At 38.0% G+C, this 15,408-nt stretch overlaps 2 protein-coding genes across 3 annotated transcripts in view; one reads left to right on the forward strand and one right to left on the reverse strand.

Moving 5' to 3' along the window:
- The window catches only part of TMEM87A (transmembrane protein 87A), a 39,834-nt gene extending 30,355 nt beyond the window's left edge, over nt 1-9,479 (reverse strand). Inside the window, exons 1-6 of the mRNA XM_052646416.1 lie at nt 9,324-9,479; nt 7,976-8,036; nt 5,400-5,485; nt 3,142-3,255; nt 737-790; nt 608-652 (exon numbers count right to left, since the gene is read on the reverse strand). Coding sequence (XP_052502376.1) covers nt 608-652; nt 737-790; nt 3,142-3,255; nt 5,400-5,485; nt 7,976-8,036; nt 9,324-9,467 — 504 coding nt within the window. The 5' untranslated portion in view covers nt 9,468-9,479. The remainder of the gene's footprint in view (nt 1-607; nt 653-736; nt 791-3,141; nt 3,256-5,399; nt 5,486-7,975; nt 8,037-9,323) is intronic.
- A 281-nt stretch (nt 9,480-9,760) lies between these two features.
- The window catches only part of GANC (glucosidase alpha, neutral C), a 72,915-nt gene continuing 67,267 nt past the window's right edge, over nt 9,761-15,408 (forward strand). For both annotated transcript variants that reach the window (XM_052646404.1, XM_052646406.1), the window contains exons 1-4: nt 9,761-9,878; nt 10,503-10,811; nt 12,082-12,144; nt 14,329-14,437. In XM_052646404.1, the coding sequence (XP_052502364.1) occupies nt 10,783-10,811; nt 12,082-12,144; nt 14,329-14,437 (201 nt within the window). In that variant the 5' untranslated portion in view covers nt 9,761-9,878; nt 10,503-10,782. The remainder of the gene's footprint in view (nt 9,879-10,502; nt 10,812-12,081; nt 12,145-14,328; nt 14,438-15,408) is intronic.

The following is a 15,408-nucleotide window of genomic DNA, read 5'->3' on the forward strand; positions in this document are numbered from 1 at the left end:
AGACTGATTGTAGCAAACATGGAAAATATAGAAAACACAAAGAAAATAAAACTCACTCACAATATCATCCAGAGATAACCATTATTAACATTTTGATATATAGCTTCCACTCTTAAGTTTCTTTTTAAATGTAAGCATAAGATAAGAATTTAAAGTAAACAAACAATTTAGAAAGATGGTAACGATAATCCTGTATGCAAGATAGCAAAAGAGACACAGATGTATAGAATAGTCTTTAGGACTCTCTGGGAGAGAGTGAGGGTAGGGTGATTTGGGAGAATGGCATTGAAACATGTATAATATCATATGTGAAATGAATTGCCAGTCCAGGTTCTATGCATGATACAGGGTGCTCAGGGCTGGTGCACTGAGATGGCCCAGAGGGATGGTATGGGGAGGGAGGTGGGAGGGGGGTTCAGAATGGGAAACACGTGTATGCCAATGGCGGATTCATGTTGATGTATGGCAAAACCAATACAATATTGTAAAGTAATTAGCCTCCAATTAAAATAAATAAATTTATATTAAAAATAAATAAATAAATAAAGTAGACAAACATAAGAACACTAAAATGTGTTCAATGCCCTAAATTCCCTACCACACTTACAGTTTTGTCTCCAGTAAAGGTAAGATTTGTTCCATTCTCCTTAGCCTGAAACAGGGAAAAAGAAAATTAGTAAATTAATTCAGAATTTCTACTTTACTTTCAGAAATACATAACAAGAAAAACAATTACCTCCTGTCTTTCTCCTAAAAGAGGCAATCGATGCACAAAATCTCCAGAAAAGCTCTATGAAAGATAAATAAAACTAAAATTAAACATGTATAATAGCAAAACAAAAGCACAGCTCAAAAACCCACACAAACAGTTAAAGCAAAACATAGTATAAAAGTAAACAAAACAGTATGACATTAACAGACAAAATATTTCCAATTAACCACAAACAAGTCAATAAAACTTTGCTGGGAACTAAAAAATAACAGCAAGCCAAACTGGCCACTCAGTTTTACTGTAAGATTATAGATACTGTCATTCTTGATAAAACCTTAGATGGAAGATACATAAATAGGATAAATGGATGTCATAGTTCCCCTCTATTTCCAAGGGTGGGGAAACTGTGACTCAAAGCTATAAAGCTTTAGATACAGAAATGGGATCTGAACCTAAGACTCTCAACCCTAGGATCCATTGCTCGTTTCATCACAACATATGCCATGCCTGTTAAAAAACCTCCACTAATTACCTTTCTTTCCAGTTATCAGCAGAGGAAGCATTATCTTTCCTGAGTAATTAGGTCATGTTACATTAGACTGGAGGAAGAAACCTTATGAACAGGGATTTATGCCAAAATCCTGGAAAGCTTATAGAAGATATAAAGTAGTGAACCTTGGGAAACAGTATATAATAGGTAACTTTTCACAATCAAATCCAAGAAAGGCCAACCAATCCTCCTAGCCTACAGGATAAATTTGGAAAACCAAAAGAAAACCCCCTACTCAACATCATATTGTGACTAGCTTTCTTTTTCTACCTTACTTCCACTGCTGCTGCTGCTAAGTCGCTTCAGTCGTGTCCGACTCTGTGCAGCCCCATAGACGGCAGCCCACCAGGCTCCCCAGTCCCTGGGATTCTCCAGACAAGAACACTGGAGTGGGTTGCCACTTCCTTCTCCAATGCATGAAAGTGAAAAGTGAAAGTGAAGTCACTCAGTCGTGTCCAACTCTTAGCAACCCCATGGACTGCAGCCCACCAGGCTCCTCCATCCATGAGATTTTCCAGGCAAGAGTACTGGAGCAGGTTTCCATTGCCTTCTCCCACTATTCTAAAGCTATTTTCTTTTTCCTTCAAGTCTGTAAAATCTATACTATGGCAAGAATGCAACCCAGGTATTGACAGTTCAAATTATCAATTACTTCATTTGCTCATCAATTATTAAGTAAAAGAGTTCTTATTAATAATCTTTATTTGCAGTAGCTAGAGAGAAAGCCTAACTTTCCATGAACTCCTTTCTTCTTCAAGGCAAGCTGCTAAATAATTTGAAGCAGCATTTAAATGCAGTAAGAACAAAACAAAGACTATAGCTAAAATAACTATTTTCAAACCTATAAAATGTATAATTTTATCTATCAAAAAACTGGGGTCAGATCCTACTTCTAAGAAAAGAGAATTTTATAATAAACTCCATTTATATGATCACATACATGTAAGCATTAAAATACACGACACTGGCAATTCCCTGGTGCTCCAATGATTAGGACTAAGTGGTTTCAAAAGCAGCAGTCAGGTTCAATCCCTGCTCAAGGAATTAAGATCCCACAATCACAAGGTAAGGTGAAAAAATAAAATAATAAATAGAATAAAATAGACAGTATAATTCACCTCTTCCCCTTTATACGAAAAAGGTCTAAAATTCAATCCTTTGATTTCAGGTCTATAGTAGTAAAATCTAAAAATGTTGATTTTTCTGAGGATATATCAACTAGATGAGATAACAAGAGAATTAAAAAAAAATGAAAGTTTCAAAAGTCCATCAATGGATGACTGGATAATGTAGTATAAATGTACAATGCAACATTATTCAGCCTTTAAAAAGAAATGAAATTCTGATAATTGCTATATGGATGAACCCTGAAAACATTTTAAGTTAAAAAAGCCAAAATACAGTGTATGATTTTACTTCTCTGAGATATCTAAAACAGTCAGATTCATAGAAAAAGAAAGCTGAATAGCTATTACCAGGGAAGTGGGAGTAGGGGCTGGAGTTATTATTAATTGTTACAAAGTAACCACTTAAGATGATAAAAAAAAGTTCTGGATTGGCTAGTGGTGACAGTTGTACAACAATGTGAATGTATTTATGTAACTGAAAGGCACACTTAAAAATGGTTAAACTGGTAAATTTTATATTATGTATATTTTACTGCATTTTAAAGAAAGTGGGGCACTGCTTTTCACACACAAAGGAAAGCACATCCTCTCTTTAATGAGAATATTTAAGTAGCTGACTATGTACCAATCAGAACATACTTCTAACCTATTTCTGTCAGAAGAAAGAACTGAGGAGAAATGGACATCAACAAAAATACCAGTATCATATTTTGCACCTCTTCTATTTTCCTTGAACAACTATCAAATATTACCTGTGCTTTAAAGAGTTCACTGCAGTTCTGGAACAATTTTGATGATGTTTCATATTTCCCAGACAAGCCTTTTTTTTCCTTAAGGTTTTCCAAGTATGTGTCCACTTCTTCCAACTGGAAAATAGATAAAATACCAAGTATTTAACTTAGTTTTTACATGAAATATTTAAAAGATAACAAACAGACTGTCTTCAGTACAAATATAGTTTTGGATTTGCTATTTTTAAAATTAATATCAGATAAAGACTATATATTAGTATTCAAGAATCAAATAGTACTCAAGTACAGAATTCCAGTCTATGACTCAAGAAGGGTAGTTCCTCTGAAAATTCCAGGAAGATTTGGGAAACTGTCACAGTCCAGAGGGTTTTGTTATAAGAAAATATATTTACAAGAGTTCCTTGACTCAATTAACAACACCACCAACAACAAAACTTGTGCTTATAAGCTAGATAAGCCAGAGTATAAAACTGCTGCAGCCATTCACAGCCCACTATTAATACTCTGAAAAAGTTCATTTCTGTGGCGTCATCAGTTCTGTGATTCTTCTCCCATACCAAGATCTCTAACCTCACCTTCTTTTTTCCTAACCTGCAATTTCACACTTCCAACTATTCTGCTTACTATTTCCATAATTCTGTCTTGTGGCAATTCAAAATAATTTTTACATTCTTAACTCTACTACCCTTGAGGACTGAATCTGCTAAGCTCTTGACCAGTTTTTATCACAAGCTTCAACTGTATGAAGTTTTTAACTATAAATTTAACTAGTGATCAATTGATTAGGAGAAAAGGATCAATGATATTTCAAACCATACTCTAGAAATACTTCTCTCTAAATTTTTCAATCCTTTTGGTCCTCATCATGGGGATTCCCAGGCGGTGCTAGTGGTAAAGAACGTGCCTGCCAATGCAGGAGATGCAGAAGACCCAGGTTTGATCCCTGGGTGGGAAGATTCCCTGGAGAAGGGAATGGCAAACCACTCCAATATTCCTGCCTGGGGAATTCCAAGGACAGAGCAATGTGGCTGGCTAAATTCATGGAGTCGCAAAGAGTCAGACATGACTAAACGACTGACACACACAGTCCTCATCATAGCAACCTTACCCAATGTTCTATAACAAAAACAAAACAGTCACCAACAAAACCCTAATACTGGGTAGAAATTCAAAATGCTTAAGGTTTAAAAAACCAACTGGATGGTAGATATTTTTTAAAGACTAGTACTTTATTTTTTAAAAGAAACCTCAAGAATGTAGGGGAAATGTAAAAAATGAAATGATACAAATAGCTGGATGAAAACAGAGTGAAAAATCTATCCAGGAGCTGTATATCTTCAATGCTCATGTATACTGTACTATAGCAATTCTGAAAGTGTGGTCCATGGACACTTCCATGCATCTAAGAGGGCAAAACTATTTTCATTGCTGTCATCTGTTATTTGCCTTGTGCTGATAGTGCGAAAGTAATCATCCAATTACCTGAAAATTCTATTAAAATACCATTCCTTTTCCAGCTACACATCTGTGTCAGGCCACATTTTGTGCATACACCACAACCAAAATAACACATCACAACAGACTGAGTGGAGAAGAGATAAGAATCTAGCTATCTTCTATTACACTAGACATTAAATAAGTGAAGAAGTGAAGTCGCTCAGTCGTGTCCGACTCTTTGCGATCCCATGGACTATAGCCTACCAGGTTCCTCCATCTATTGGATTTTCCAGGCAAGAATACTGGAGTGGGTTGCCATTTCCTTCTCCAGGAGATCTTCCCAACCCAGGGATTGAACCCAGGTCTCCCACATTGTAGGCAGACACTTTACCATCTAAGCCACCAGGGAAGTTCAGACATTAAATAAAGAGATCTGCAAAAATAAAAAATAACACCACTGTACCCAGTTTTCTGAAAATTAATTATTTTTCATTAAAAAATGTGCTTTTTATATTAACATGCAATGAGTCTATCATTGCTATTTTAAAATAAATATATATTTATGCATTTTTGTTTTAATTTCTAATATAGTAACCCACATGAATAAACACTTTTTGAGTATCTACAGCAATTTTTAGGAATGCAGCAAAGTTCTGAAACCAAAAGTTTGAGAACTGATAGTACAAGTATGCCTGCAAATTGGAAAGTATAATTCCAGTTCTTCTCCTCCATAGCTACATGACACTCTCTCCACGACCAGGTGGGGACCCAATGATCTCTAAATAAACTCAAAGAAAAGTCTGTAATTTTATGTTCCATACCTTGAAGTTGTAGATTTCATTGTAACAGTCAGCACTTTTCAGATACCACGTTATATTCAAAGATGCATCACAAGGTTCTCCATCAACTATAAAAGAAGAAATCTCTGTGAATAAAAGATGATTTGATTGCCAAAGTATGTTTCCTAAATTATTACCCCATATCCCATTTCCTGCTAAACCAGGATACTTAACGACCATCCTTTCTCCAAACAGAAGGTAATGAAGTAATAAATTTCAGTTGTCTATTATCATATAAATATTTACTAAGCAAAGCACTTAAGTACACAAAGATACATGGCACTGTGTTAGGCCAAAGAGGGGAACAGAAGGGAACAAATTACTGAAGACTCTTAAGAAAAGTCTTAAAAAAGATTCTAGCTGAAGACTCAAGGAGTAACAACACTGGAAATGTCAGAAGACAATAATCGAAATAATTTCACTGAGGGAAAACTTCAAAGTGTAAACCTAGAGACCTTAAATGGATAAAAAGAACTATCAACAAAAAGCAAACCTGGCTGAGGAAGGCAAGAATAGCAAAAGCAAAGATAAAAGAATATTAGATCCTTTTTAAAATCCACCTTAAGAGATGCCTCAGGGAACCTCATGAAATCACATAAGTCTCACGTAACTTATTAAACATAATTTGGAGAACAATATCCTAATGAACCAAAGCCTAAGTCTGAAGACTTGGGAGTCTATTAGACGGTCAACCTGGGGGAAGTCAGTATTCCCTTTTATCTTTGTTCCAGCAGAAAATGAAGAAACATACTAACCAGACCTACTTTGTGCAAACATGACAAAGGTAAACACAACTACATCTAGGAACCTACGTTTGGTTCTTAAGAAGCACACCTAAAATTACAACCTTTTCCTTTTCTCTGTTTGAAGTGGTTTTCTCAAACTAATTTTTAAGTGGCACAGTTTTATAAGGCTTAACTAAAATACACAAAAAATTTGATGTGTTGAATAGAATTTATGGAAATGCTAAAAAGGATACTGCAATCTTGTTATGAACTACACAGAAGAATCAAGAGAAGGAATTAATTTAATAGAAACCAGTGAGAAAAATCCCCTAAAAAAGAGATTTGCAGTGAAATGTGCCTGCAGAAATACTACTATTTATGTTAAAAGACATAGAATTTTAGAGGGACCATGCCACAAGGCTTGTGGGATCTTAGTTTCCCAAAGGATTCAACCCTGGCCCTCGGCAATGAAAGCTCAGAGTCCTAAACACTAGACCACCAGGGAATTCCCAAGACATAGAACTTTAAATGAATGGCTTTAAGAGACAATGAAAATGGTCCTGCCAATTTCAAGGAAATCTATAGTATACCATAACCACAAAAGCATAAAATCAGAGACAAGATTAAATATAAGAAAACACAGAAGTAACAAAGTGAAAGACAATTTTAAGCCTCAACTCCTCTAAAAACAAAGAAACATCGACATTTCAAAATATGCAGCTAGGCTAAAAACCACTACAAAAACCACTAGAACAGAACACAGGTAAAAAGAAACCGTACATAATAAAAGGACAGACTAGCATACAGGCTGTCAGGCTATTCCAAAAGACAAAATACTGCTATCCCTAAAAGCTCTTCTTTTCTAGTAAGAAGACCTCACAAGAAAGACCAGCGTGTCACAGCAGATTTGATTTAAATCAAACTTAAGTCATTAGCCAAGAGATCATATTTTCATGAAAACAGTATATTCTTCACAGAAATTCTACCTGACTCCCCCATCCCACTAGACTGTAAGCTCACTAAAAGAAAAAGTCTTTTCTATCACTTCCTTTCTAAAACAGTGCCTGGCACATAATATGTGTGCAATAACTACTTACTAAATGATTAAAAGAATAAAATCATCCAACTATGACATAACTTTGCACTTTCACAAGGAGAAATATGCATAGGAACACACATGGACGATCTGGATTTTTAGTCCTGATCTAGAAATGGAGCTGCCCATGATCATGCATTCTCTAAAAATAAAAGCCAGTTTCAGGAATAAAAGAAAGCTTTTCTATAATAAACAATGGGGTATTCTGGATTCAGATACAGTGGCTTTCCCACTGGACAGACTGGTTTTGTTCTACATAATCCCTATTTCCTGGTAATTATCGTTGAGCTTCCTCTTCCAAAGATCCAAGTGGTAAAATACTCCTTCTGCAAACAAAAGCTTTACTGAACATATTTGTGCAGACCCAACGGTCTCACAAACCTAGGTCATGTGTCCAATAAACTAACAAGCACACAAAAGCAAAATCAGCAGTTACCTCTATGACTCAGAACAGATTAAAACCCATGCAGTTGACCAAAACAACTTATCTACTATATACTGCAAACACCAGAAAAACAAGAAAAGAAAATAAAGTTCAGAGAAGTTAAATATTCTGAAGATTATTCAGTGAAGGACCTTAGTCACACTATATAAGTTTATACCTAGATAGTGCTGAACTATTAAATTTCAGAATTTATGTTGACTGTCAAGTATCAGAGGTAGAAAATAGGTAATTAAAAAGTTTAAAAGATCTTTCAAAAATTCGAATAAAAACTTCATGAAATGCAAAAACTCACATTTCAGGAAGATAGTGGTATTTTTGAAGAGGATCTTTCCAAAACTAAAATAATTTTTTGCCTGCAAAGATAAAGGAGAGATAATTAGCATAAGAATCACTTTAATTCCGAAGGCAGAATATAACTGATACAAAAACATAAATTTATAAAATGTTGAAGTTAGTTTTCTTCACACACACACAAACACAAGGCATCAATATCCTTCTGTTTAGTAAAATCCAGTCATAACAAAACTGCAGGATTTTGCTGCCTGGTGCAGAGACATGATTTTTTTCCCCATAGGCCATGAAGCAAGGACTCTAGAAGGAAGGCTGCTAGAAATCCTAACCTAACTTCAATCTTTCTGGAAGGTATTTCTTAATCAGTTAATTCCCTTTACTCACTAATCACCATCCAGAATAACCCTTCAGTGCTTCAAATAAACTATTCTATGAGCAGACAGCCAGATTTAACTATCAACCATTTTACAAATAACAAGTAAATACCTAAAACTGAGAGCCTGAAGATCTTCACAAAATGACCAAAAGCTGTAATTCTTGCCATATCAAAAGCTCAAGAAAGATTTAGGTATTATGACCAGTGAGCAGAGCAGAACAAAAAGGCCACTGTGGTTTTAATAGGACTAATGTTTTTTGGCATTTCCAACCAGTACCTGATCTGTCGGCTCACAGGACTACAGTTCTAACTCAAATGAGGTTTCGAAAGGGTGATAAAAGGCAGAAAGGATCAACCAATCTAGTCAATTGTCCTTAAGAAAGACTAACTTACCATAAGAAATTTCAGCATACTGTTTATTCCGTTTTGAACATTCTCATGTTAGAATACATCATTTTAAATGCCTGGGCTACCCAATTACATGGCAGAGCTTAGACTAACCATTTCAAAGTCCAAACGAAATCAACCAACTTCCTAAGTAGAACTATCCATTAACAAAAAACTGCAGAGGAAAAAAACAGAAAGATGTCTATTTACATATACCTCTCATCCAACCCGAGGTCACAAGATTCTGCAAAACTTCAGCTGAAAGAGAAACCATTCTCCACCTATACATCAAGTTTACACGTCTCCAGTCTGTCAATTAAAAGTTCTCTGACTCTGCTAATAAGAAACCGATCCACAGCCACTCTCAGCTCCAGAAATGACCCTTACATTCCTGCTCAACTACCCACAGAAGCGCACGGCTTCCCGCTCCAGGGAGGTGAGTCCCCGTTAGGCAGCTACACCGACGCTACCGGCAATCCCACCCCTTTGGAAGCGGACTTTTGTGGAACCTTCATGGACCCCTTAGGCCGCCGTAGCCCCACCCCTCGTTCCTCCAGTCTCAGTTGCTCCTGAAGTGAACACTCACCGACGGTATCGGAATGTGCCACTTGGACCTCTCGGCAGCAGCGACAGGTGCCGGCCCTACACTGAAAAGCGACAATGGGGCCGTTCGAGCGCCTAGGAGAAGAAGAATGACAGGCACCACCTGCAGCCACGCAGCCACCGCCATCTTCACACCCGTGGAGTGCCTACCGAAAGCATTTCACCTTCTTCCGGTTCGTCCCGCCCTTTTCCGGCTCCGCTCTGGGGGCGGGATCATCCGGGTCCTCACAACCTCTCGGGGCTTGTTTGTTTTGCGACTCAGCGGCCCCGCCCTCAGGCAGTCGTCGCGGCTTAGTGTGCCGCTTTAGCCCTACTGCGCATGTGTCGTCCTGTCATACCCTAGTCACCTTGGATTGTTAGGATGATCGCCAAAAGCTACCACTGAGTCTGTCGGCCCTTCTCTCTCCTAGCCCTTAAAGGGTTTGGGAACCAGGGAAGAACCCAGTGCGGCGTTTGGCTTTCTCCTCCTTCCTTTCGCCCCAGTCCTCGTCCCTTCTGAGTCGAAATCAGACGCTGGGGCCAGAAGTCTGGGAAAGCCGTAAGTCTGGCTGCTTATTTAGCGTGTAGCAGTACTCTTGCCTGGCAAATGCCATGGACGGAGGAGCCTGGTAGGCTGCAGTCCATGGGGTCGCTAGGAGTCGGACACGACTGAGCGACTTCACTTTCACTTTTCACTTTCATGCATTGGAGAAGGAAATGGCAACCCACTCCAGTGTTCTTGCCCGGAGAATCCCAGGGACTGGGGAGACTGGTGGGCTGCCGTCTCTGGGGTCGCACAGAGTCGGACACGACTGAAGCGACTTAGCAGCAGCAGCAGCAGTGAGTTCTTAGTTTTCCAGAAGTATTTAAGCAAACACTGGAGTTTGGCAGTAGTGGGGTATAATCGATTCCTAAAATAAATGGTGTAGTCGATAACCCCTTTTAAAAGCCCCTTCTAGTCCAAAAGAATGTGATGTAGCGTTTGGCAGGAAAACATCAACCTTCAACACCAACACCAACCGGCCGGCACTTCCTACTCAAAACTGAAAGCCAGGAAGAGGGCACGTCCGTTTTCAGTGTTTGCGGCGTGGCCCTCTCCGAGGTGGACGTGCAGAAGCCTCGCTACAATCCCGCAGGCCATCTCAATTTCCCGGTTCTCACGCTCCTGATTTTCGTCCTCTAGGGCTCTTTGAGTACACGCCTCCTCCGCTGCAAAAACCTTTTTCGGTTCCTAAGGAAGGGAGCTCGTCATCAACCTCTCAAAACCAAGAAGAAAATTGCCAAATAAATCTGTGTAGAAACGCTAGCTGGAGTCTAGAAATCCCAGGAGAAAGTGACGATTTGTCACTCCTTAAGGAGCTGCAAGTCCCAGAAACTTGGTGGTGAGGCGCTGGTTATTTAGAAAGACTGACAGTCTAAAAGACCGCCTGAAACCTGAGACCCTGTGAAGTGACTGGGAAGCCATGGAATCAGCTGAGAAAGAGGAAATCAGGTAAAGGTCCAGTGGTCCAACAGGAACTGACTCCAGGGTCTGCGGAGGCAGGGGATAGATAGTAGCTGAAAACAGCATTCTGGATTTGAAGACTTTATTGAGTGATTAATTGCACATCTTATTTGCGTGTTTTATGTTTGTGTACGTAATTTCTATCCTCAATTCCCCAGGGAATTAATTGATATAAATAGCCCCTTATGAAATATTTGCCAGATGGTTAACAAAACTGTGATTGGAACTCTTAATACATGAATTTCAAACATGCTGCTTTCCAAGTTCAGCTAAATACACCTCTTCCTATATCATTGCAGAGTTCATTCTTCAAAACTGAAAAAGGATTGCAAATTTCTCTAATCTTTACACACTTGATTAAAAGAAACGGTGACAAAGATTGAGTCAATGAAGGATTTGATTACTTCTGTGATAAACCATGGCCAAGGGTATTGTCTGGGCTCATTTTCATATTTTGAAATTGGTGTTCAGTCATAGCTTTCTACACAATCATGGACATGCTTATTACAGATGTGTTCATTATGTGTCTCCATGAAAATCAATGTGGTTTTATTTCTTTACTTAGAGCTGGTAGTTGTTTTAATTGGTATATGTTAAATACATATCCTGAAGTATATATACATCTTGATCATGTTCTCTTCCAGAAACAGCTTTTTTGGAAACTCAGTTTTAAAAAACATTGCCCCTAAATTGTCAGCATCATCTTAAAAAGCAAAGGATTTCCTTCTTCATCTATTTATATGCTTATTCTAGCACCTTACGCATGCCTCTGTTATAGCGTTTGTCAGATTGACTTATGATGTTGGTTAGGATCTCAAAGAAAGCTTGAAGACCGTCTTTCATATGTTCCTCACAGCCCAACACTAAGAAAGAATATTCTGAAAGTACTTTGTTGAATAAACAGGTGGGTGGGTTGTTTTTATTGGTTTGGTTTGAAGTTTTTTTGTTTTTACTTCTTCAAATTTTATTGTTTTAACCAAGCCTTCAGTCATTATTTTTAAAGAACCCTTTCTCATAAGTGACAGTGCTCTTTTTCTTTTGTTTTCAGAGAAATCCCAGAGCTTCATGTTTTGTTGTCTACCTTCGGTGGTTTACTAAACAATATTACAAATACATTATCGTATTATGTTATGGCCTTGACGCAATTTGGTATCACAGTGATTTATGTCCCATGTTTATATTATTGTTAGAGAAGGTACAAAAATTGGATTCACACACCCAGTGTAATACAAATTTCTTAAAATGTCTTTTTATTTAGTGTTGAAGATGAAGCTGTGGATGAAAACATTTTCAAAGACTGCAGCAAGATTGCTTTCTACAGGTAAGGAGAGGAAGTATATGACCTAGGCAAAACAGTTCTGAAAAATATTTCAAAATTTATGTTTATTAAATTTTTGAGAACTGACTGACTTTCTGAGGAAAGAGTCAATTAGGAAATTCAGTGATCCAAGAGTTTATTGACAGGAGACATTTTTACTACTTTAACTTACCATTGTATTATTTTATAATTAATATGTTACTATTAATTATAATTAATTATATTGTATAGCTATATATTATAATTAATATTACTATGTTAATAAATCCACTATTTTATTTTTAAAATCAGTGTTTTTAAACTAATATTAAATTTTTGAATCTTTGAAGAACTAATACTTTTACATGGTTCAAAAATCAAATACTATGAAAAGAAACACATTGAAGAGTTACTTTCATTCCTGTCCCCTTTCACAATACTCCACACCTTCCCTGTGAGTAACGAGGTTTATTCATTTCTTATTTCTCTTTCCAGTATTTGTTTTAGTGAATGCATATGTTCTTATATTACAACTATTCTTACACCATATAGCTTTCTATCTATGCATGTATGATCAGTCACTCAGTTGTGTCTGACTCTTTTGAGACCCCATGAACTGTACTGTACCCCATAAACTGTAATATTGTTTAGTATTACCAGGCTTTTCTGTCTGTGGAATTTTCCAGGCAAGAATACTAGAATGGGTTGCTATTTCATACTCCAGGGGATCTTCCTGACCCAGGGATCGAACCTATGTTTCCTACCTCTTTTTTTCCCCTGCTTAATAATTTATTCTGAAGGGTTCTGCAAGAATACATGGAGGTTGTATTTTCACAGGTGTATAGTATTCCATTGGGTAAATTATATTATAATTTATTCAGTCTCTTTCCTCTTGCTAGACTTTGGGTTGTTTGCAGTCTTTTGCTATAATGTCACTGCCACAGTGAAAAGCTATAGATATATCAGGACTTCCCTGGTGGTCCAACGGTTAAGACTCTATGCTCCCAACGCAGGGGGCATGGATTCAATCCCTGCTCAGGTGATCTCACATGCCACATGGTATGGTGTGACCAAAAAAAAAAAAAAGAAAGCTATGCATATGTCATTTCCTACACATGCAGGTCTATTTATAGGGTGAATTTCCAGAAGTGGGATTACTAGGTCAAAGAATAAATGTATTTGAAATTTTAACTATTACTAGGTATCCCTCCATAGAGATTGTGTCATTTTGTACTCCCATCACCAATATATGATTGCCTGTTTCCCCAGAGCCTCAACAAATATTTCTTTAAAATCTGTTCTTTTTTTTTTTTTTTTGAGTGTCTACCCCTATGTGGTCCTAAAACTGAAGTCACCAAACGTTATATCATACAACTTTCCAATTTATTCACACTACTCTAGAGGTAGAAAGATCATATTGTCAAACCACTAGATTATATTGGATTTCCCAAGTTTCTATTAAAGTGTACATTTCATGGAAAGAGGGAGAGAAATCAACAAGCTAACAAATGTCACCTATGACAACTGCCCCTTGGGATTTCCCTGGTAGGCCAATGGTTAATACTTCATGTTCCCAAAGCAAGGAACACTGGTTCAGTCCCTGGTTGGGGAACTAAGATCCCCCCCCCAAAAAACCTGCCCCACCTTCTCAATAAAGGGAACAAAATACCATCCTTGAGCAGTGTTATGGTGAACAATTTTACTAGTACTCTTATTTTGTTAATTGTATTGCTGCTTCTGCTGCTAAGTCACTTCAGTCGTGTCCGACTCTATGCAACCCCAAAGATGGCAGCCCACCAGGCTCCCCCATCCCTGGGATTCTCCAGGCAAGAACACTGGAGTGGGTTGCCATTTCCTTCTCCAATGCATGAAAGTGAAAAGTGAAAGTGAAGTCGCTCAGTCGTGTCCGATTCCTAGCGACTCCATGGACTGCAGCCTACCAGGCCCCTCCGTCCATGGGATTTTCCAGGCAAGAGTACTGGAGTGGGGTGCCATTGCCTTCTCCGGAGTTAATTGTATTAGCACTCATTAATTTTATTAGCTCTCTAAAGTACTTCTGTTAGTGCTTTATTGAAGTACTAATATACTGCCTGTGCCCAGTTCACTTATTGTTGAAGTGAAATCTTAATAACTTCCACATGGTAATATAGTCTTTTGGAGGCTGAGTCACAAATCATTCTCAGGCATCTGTATACTTCCTATCTGCAGGCGTCAGAAACAGCTGCTCTCCAAGAAGTCTACCTATCGGGCATTATTGGAGTCAGTCACAACAGGCAAAGACAGTGCCAGGTTTCAAATCATCAATGAACCAGCAAAGGTAAGAAAAAATATTTTCTACAGAGAATTCTTTGTTTCTATATTTATTTGGGTTGAATGAAGTGAATTTCTATAAAGCCTAGTTAAACTGTGTTTGCTTCAAAAATAAACTTTGTGAGAGAAGTCATGCTATCTCTTTACTATCTACACAATGTTACTTTAAAAGTAATATGACTGTCAACATATAGATTGCCTTGTATCAGATGCTTTCTTAGATGTTTTACAAATATTATTTCCTTTTAATTAATCTTTAGAAAATATCTAAGAGGTACATTGCATTGTCCCCAATTTTTAGATAAGGAAATTGAAGTCTAAAAGACCACCTTCCCAGAGCCATAGCTAGTAAGCAGAATTTTCACCTGTGACTGTAGACTCTGTCAAGTACCTGTGCTCTTTCTATCACTGTTAACACAGTTTATACTTAAGCAAGGTCCAGATTCAGTGAACGGCCAAACCTCATGTGAGTGAACAAGAGGAATGATGGTCTCTGCTGTTGAATAAGTCTCAAATGTTCCCCTACCGAAGCTGCTTCACTCACAGATCACCGCAGTTCTTACATACTGAAACATTAGAACAGTGTCCTAAGTGCTTTTTCTCATCTGTCGGGTTTTCACACTACTTCCCATGGGCCAGTCACAGAGGAAGTGCTGTGGGCTGAGCTCAGAAGTGTGGCTGAGCTCACAAACAGCTGATGCATCCAGCTTGACCCTCACTTCAGATCTTTTCCCATCTTCTAAAGGTGTCCGAAGCTTCTAAGGCCTCCCAGACCAATCTGGTTTAATTGGTAATTCACTGAAGAACATAGGTAAAGACATGCAGTCTCGGTGCCATGACAGCTTAGATAGTAACTCCATCAGCTCACTAACAAATCCCAGATCTGTGGAGCATACTGAGAAGACATCCCCACTTTCACTGCAGCATTGTGAGCAAGCTCCCTGTGGTGCTGTGTCACGTGCTGTATAGCATTACACC

The sequence above is a fragment of the Budorcas taxicolor genome, chromosome 10 (genome assembly GCF_023091745.1).
Source record: "Budorcas taxicolor isolate Tak-1 chromosome 10, Takin1.1, whole genome shotgun sequence".
Lineage (NCBI taxonomy): Eukaryota > Metazoa > Chordata > Mammalia > Artiodactyla > Bovidae > Budorcas > Budorcas taxicolor.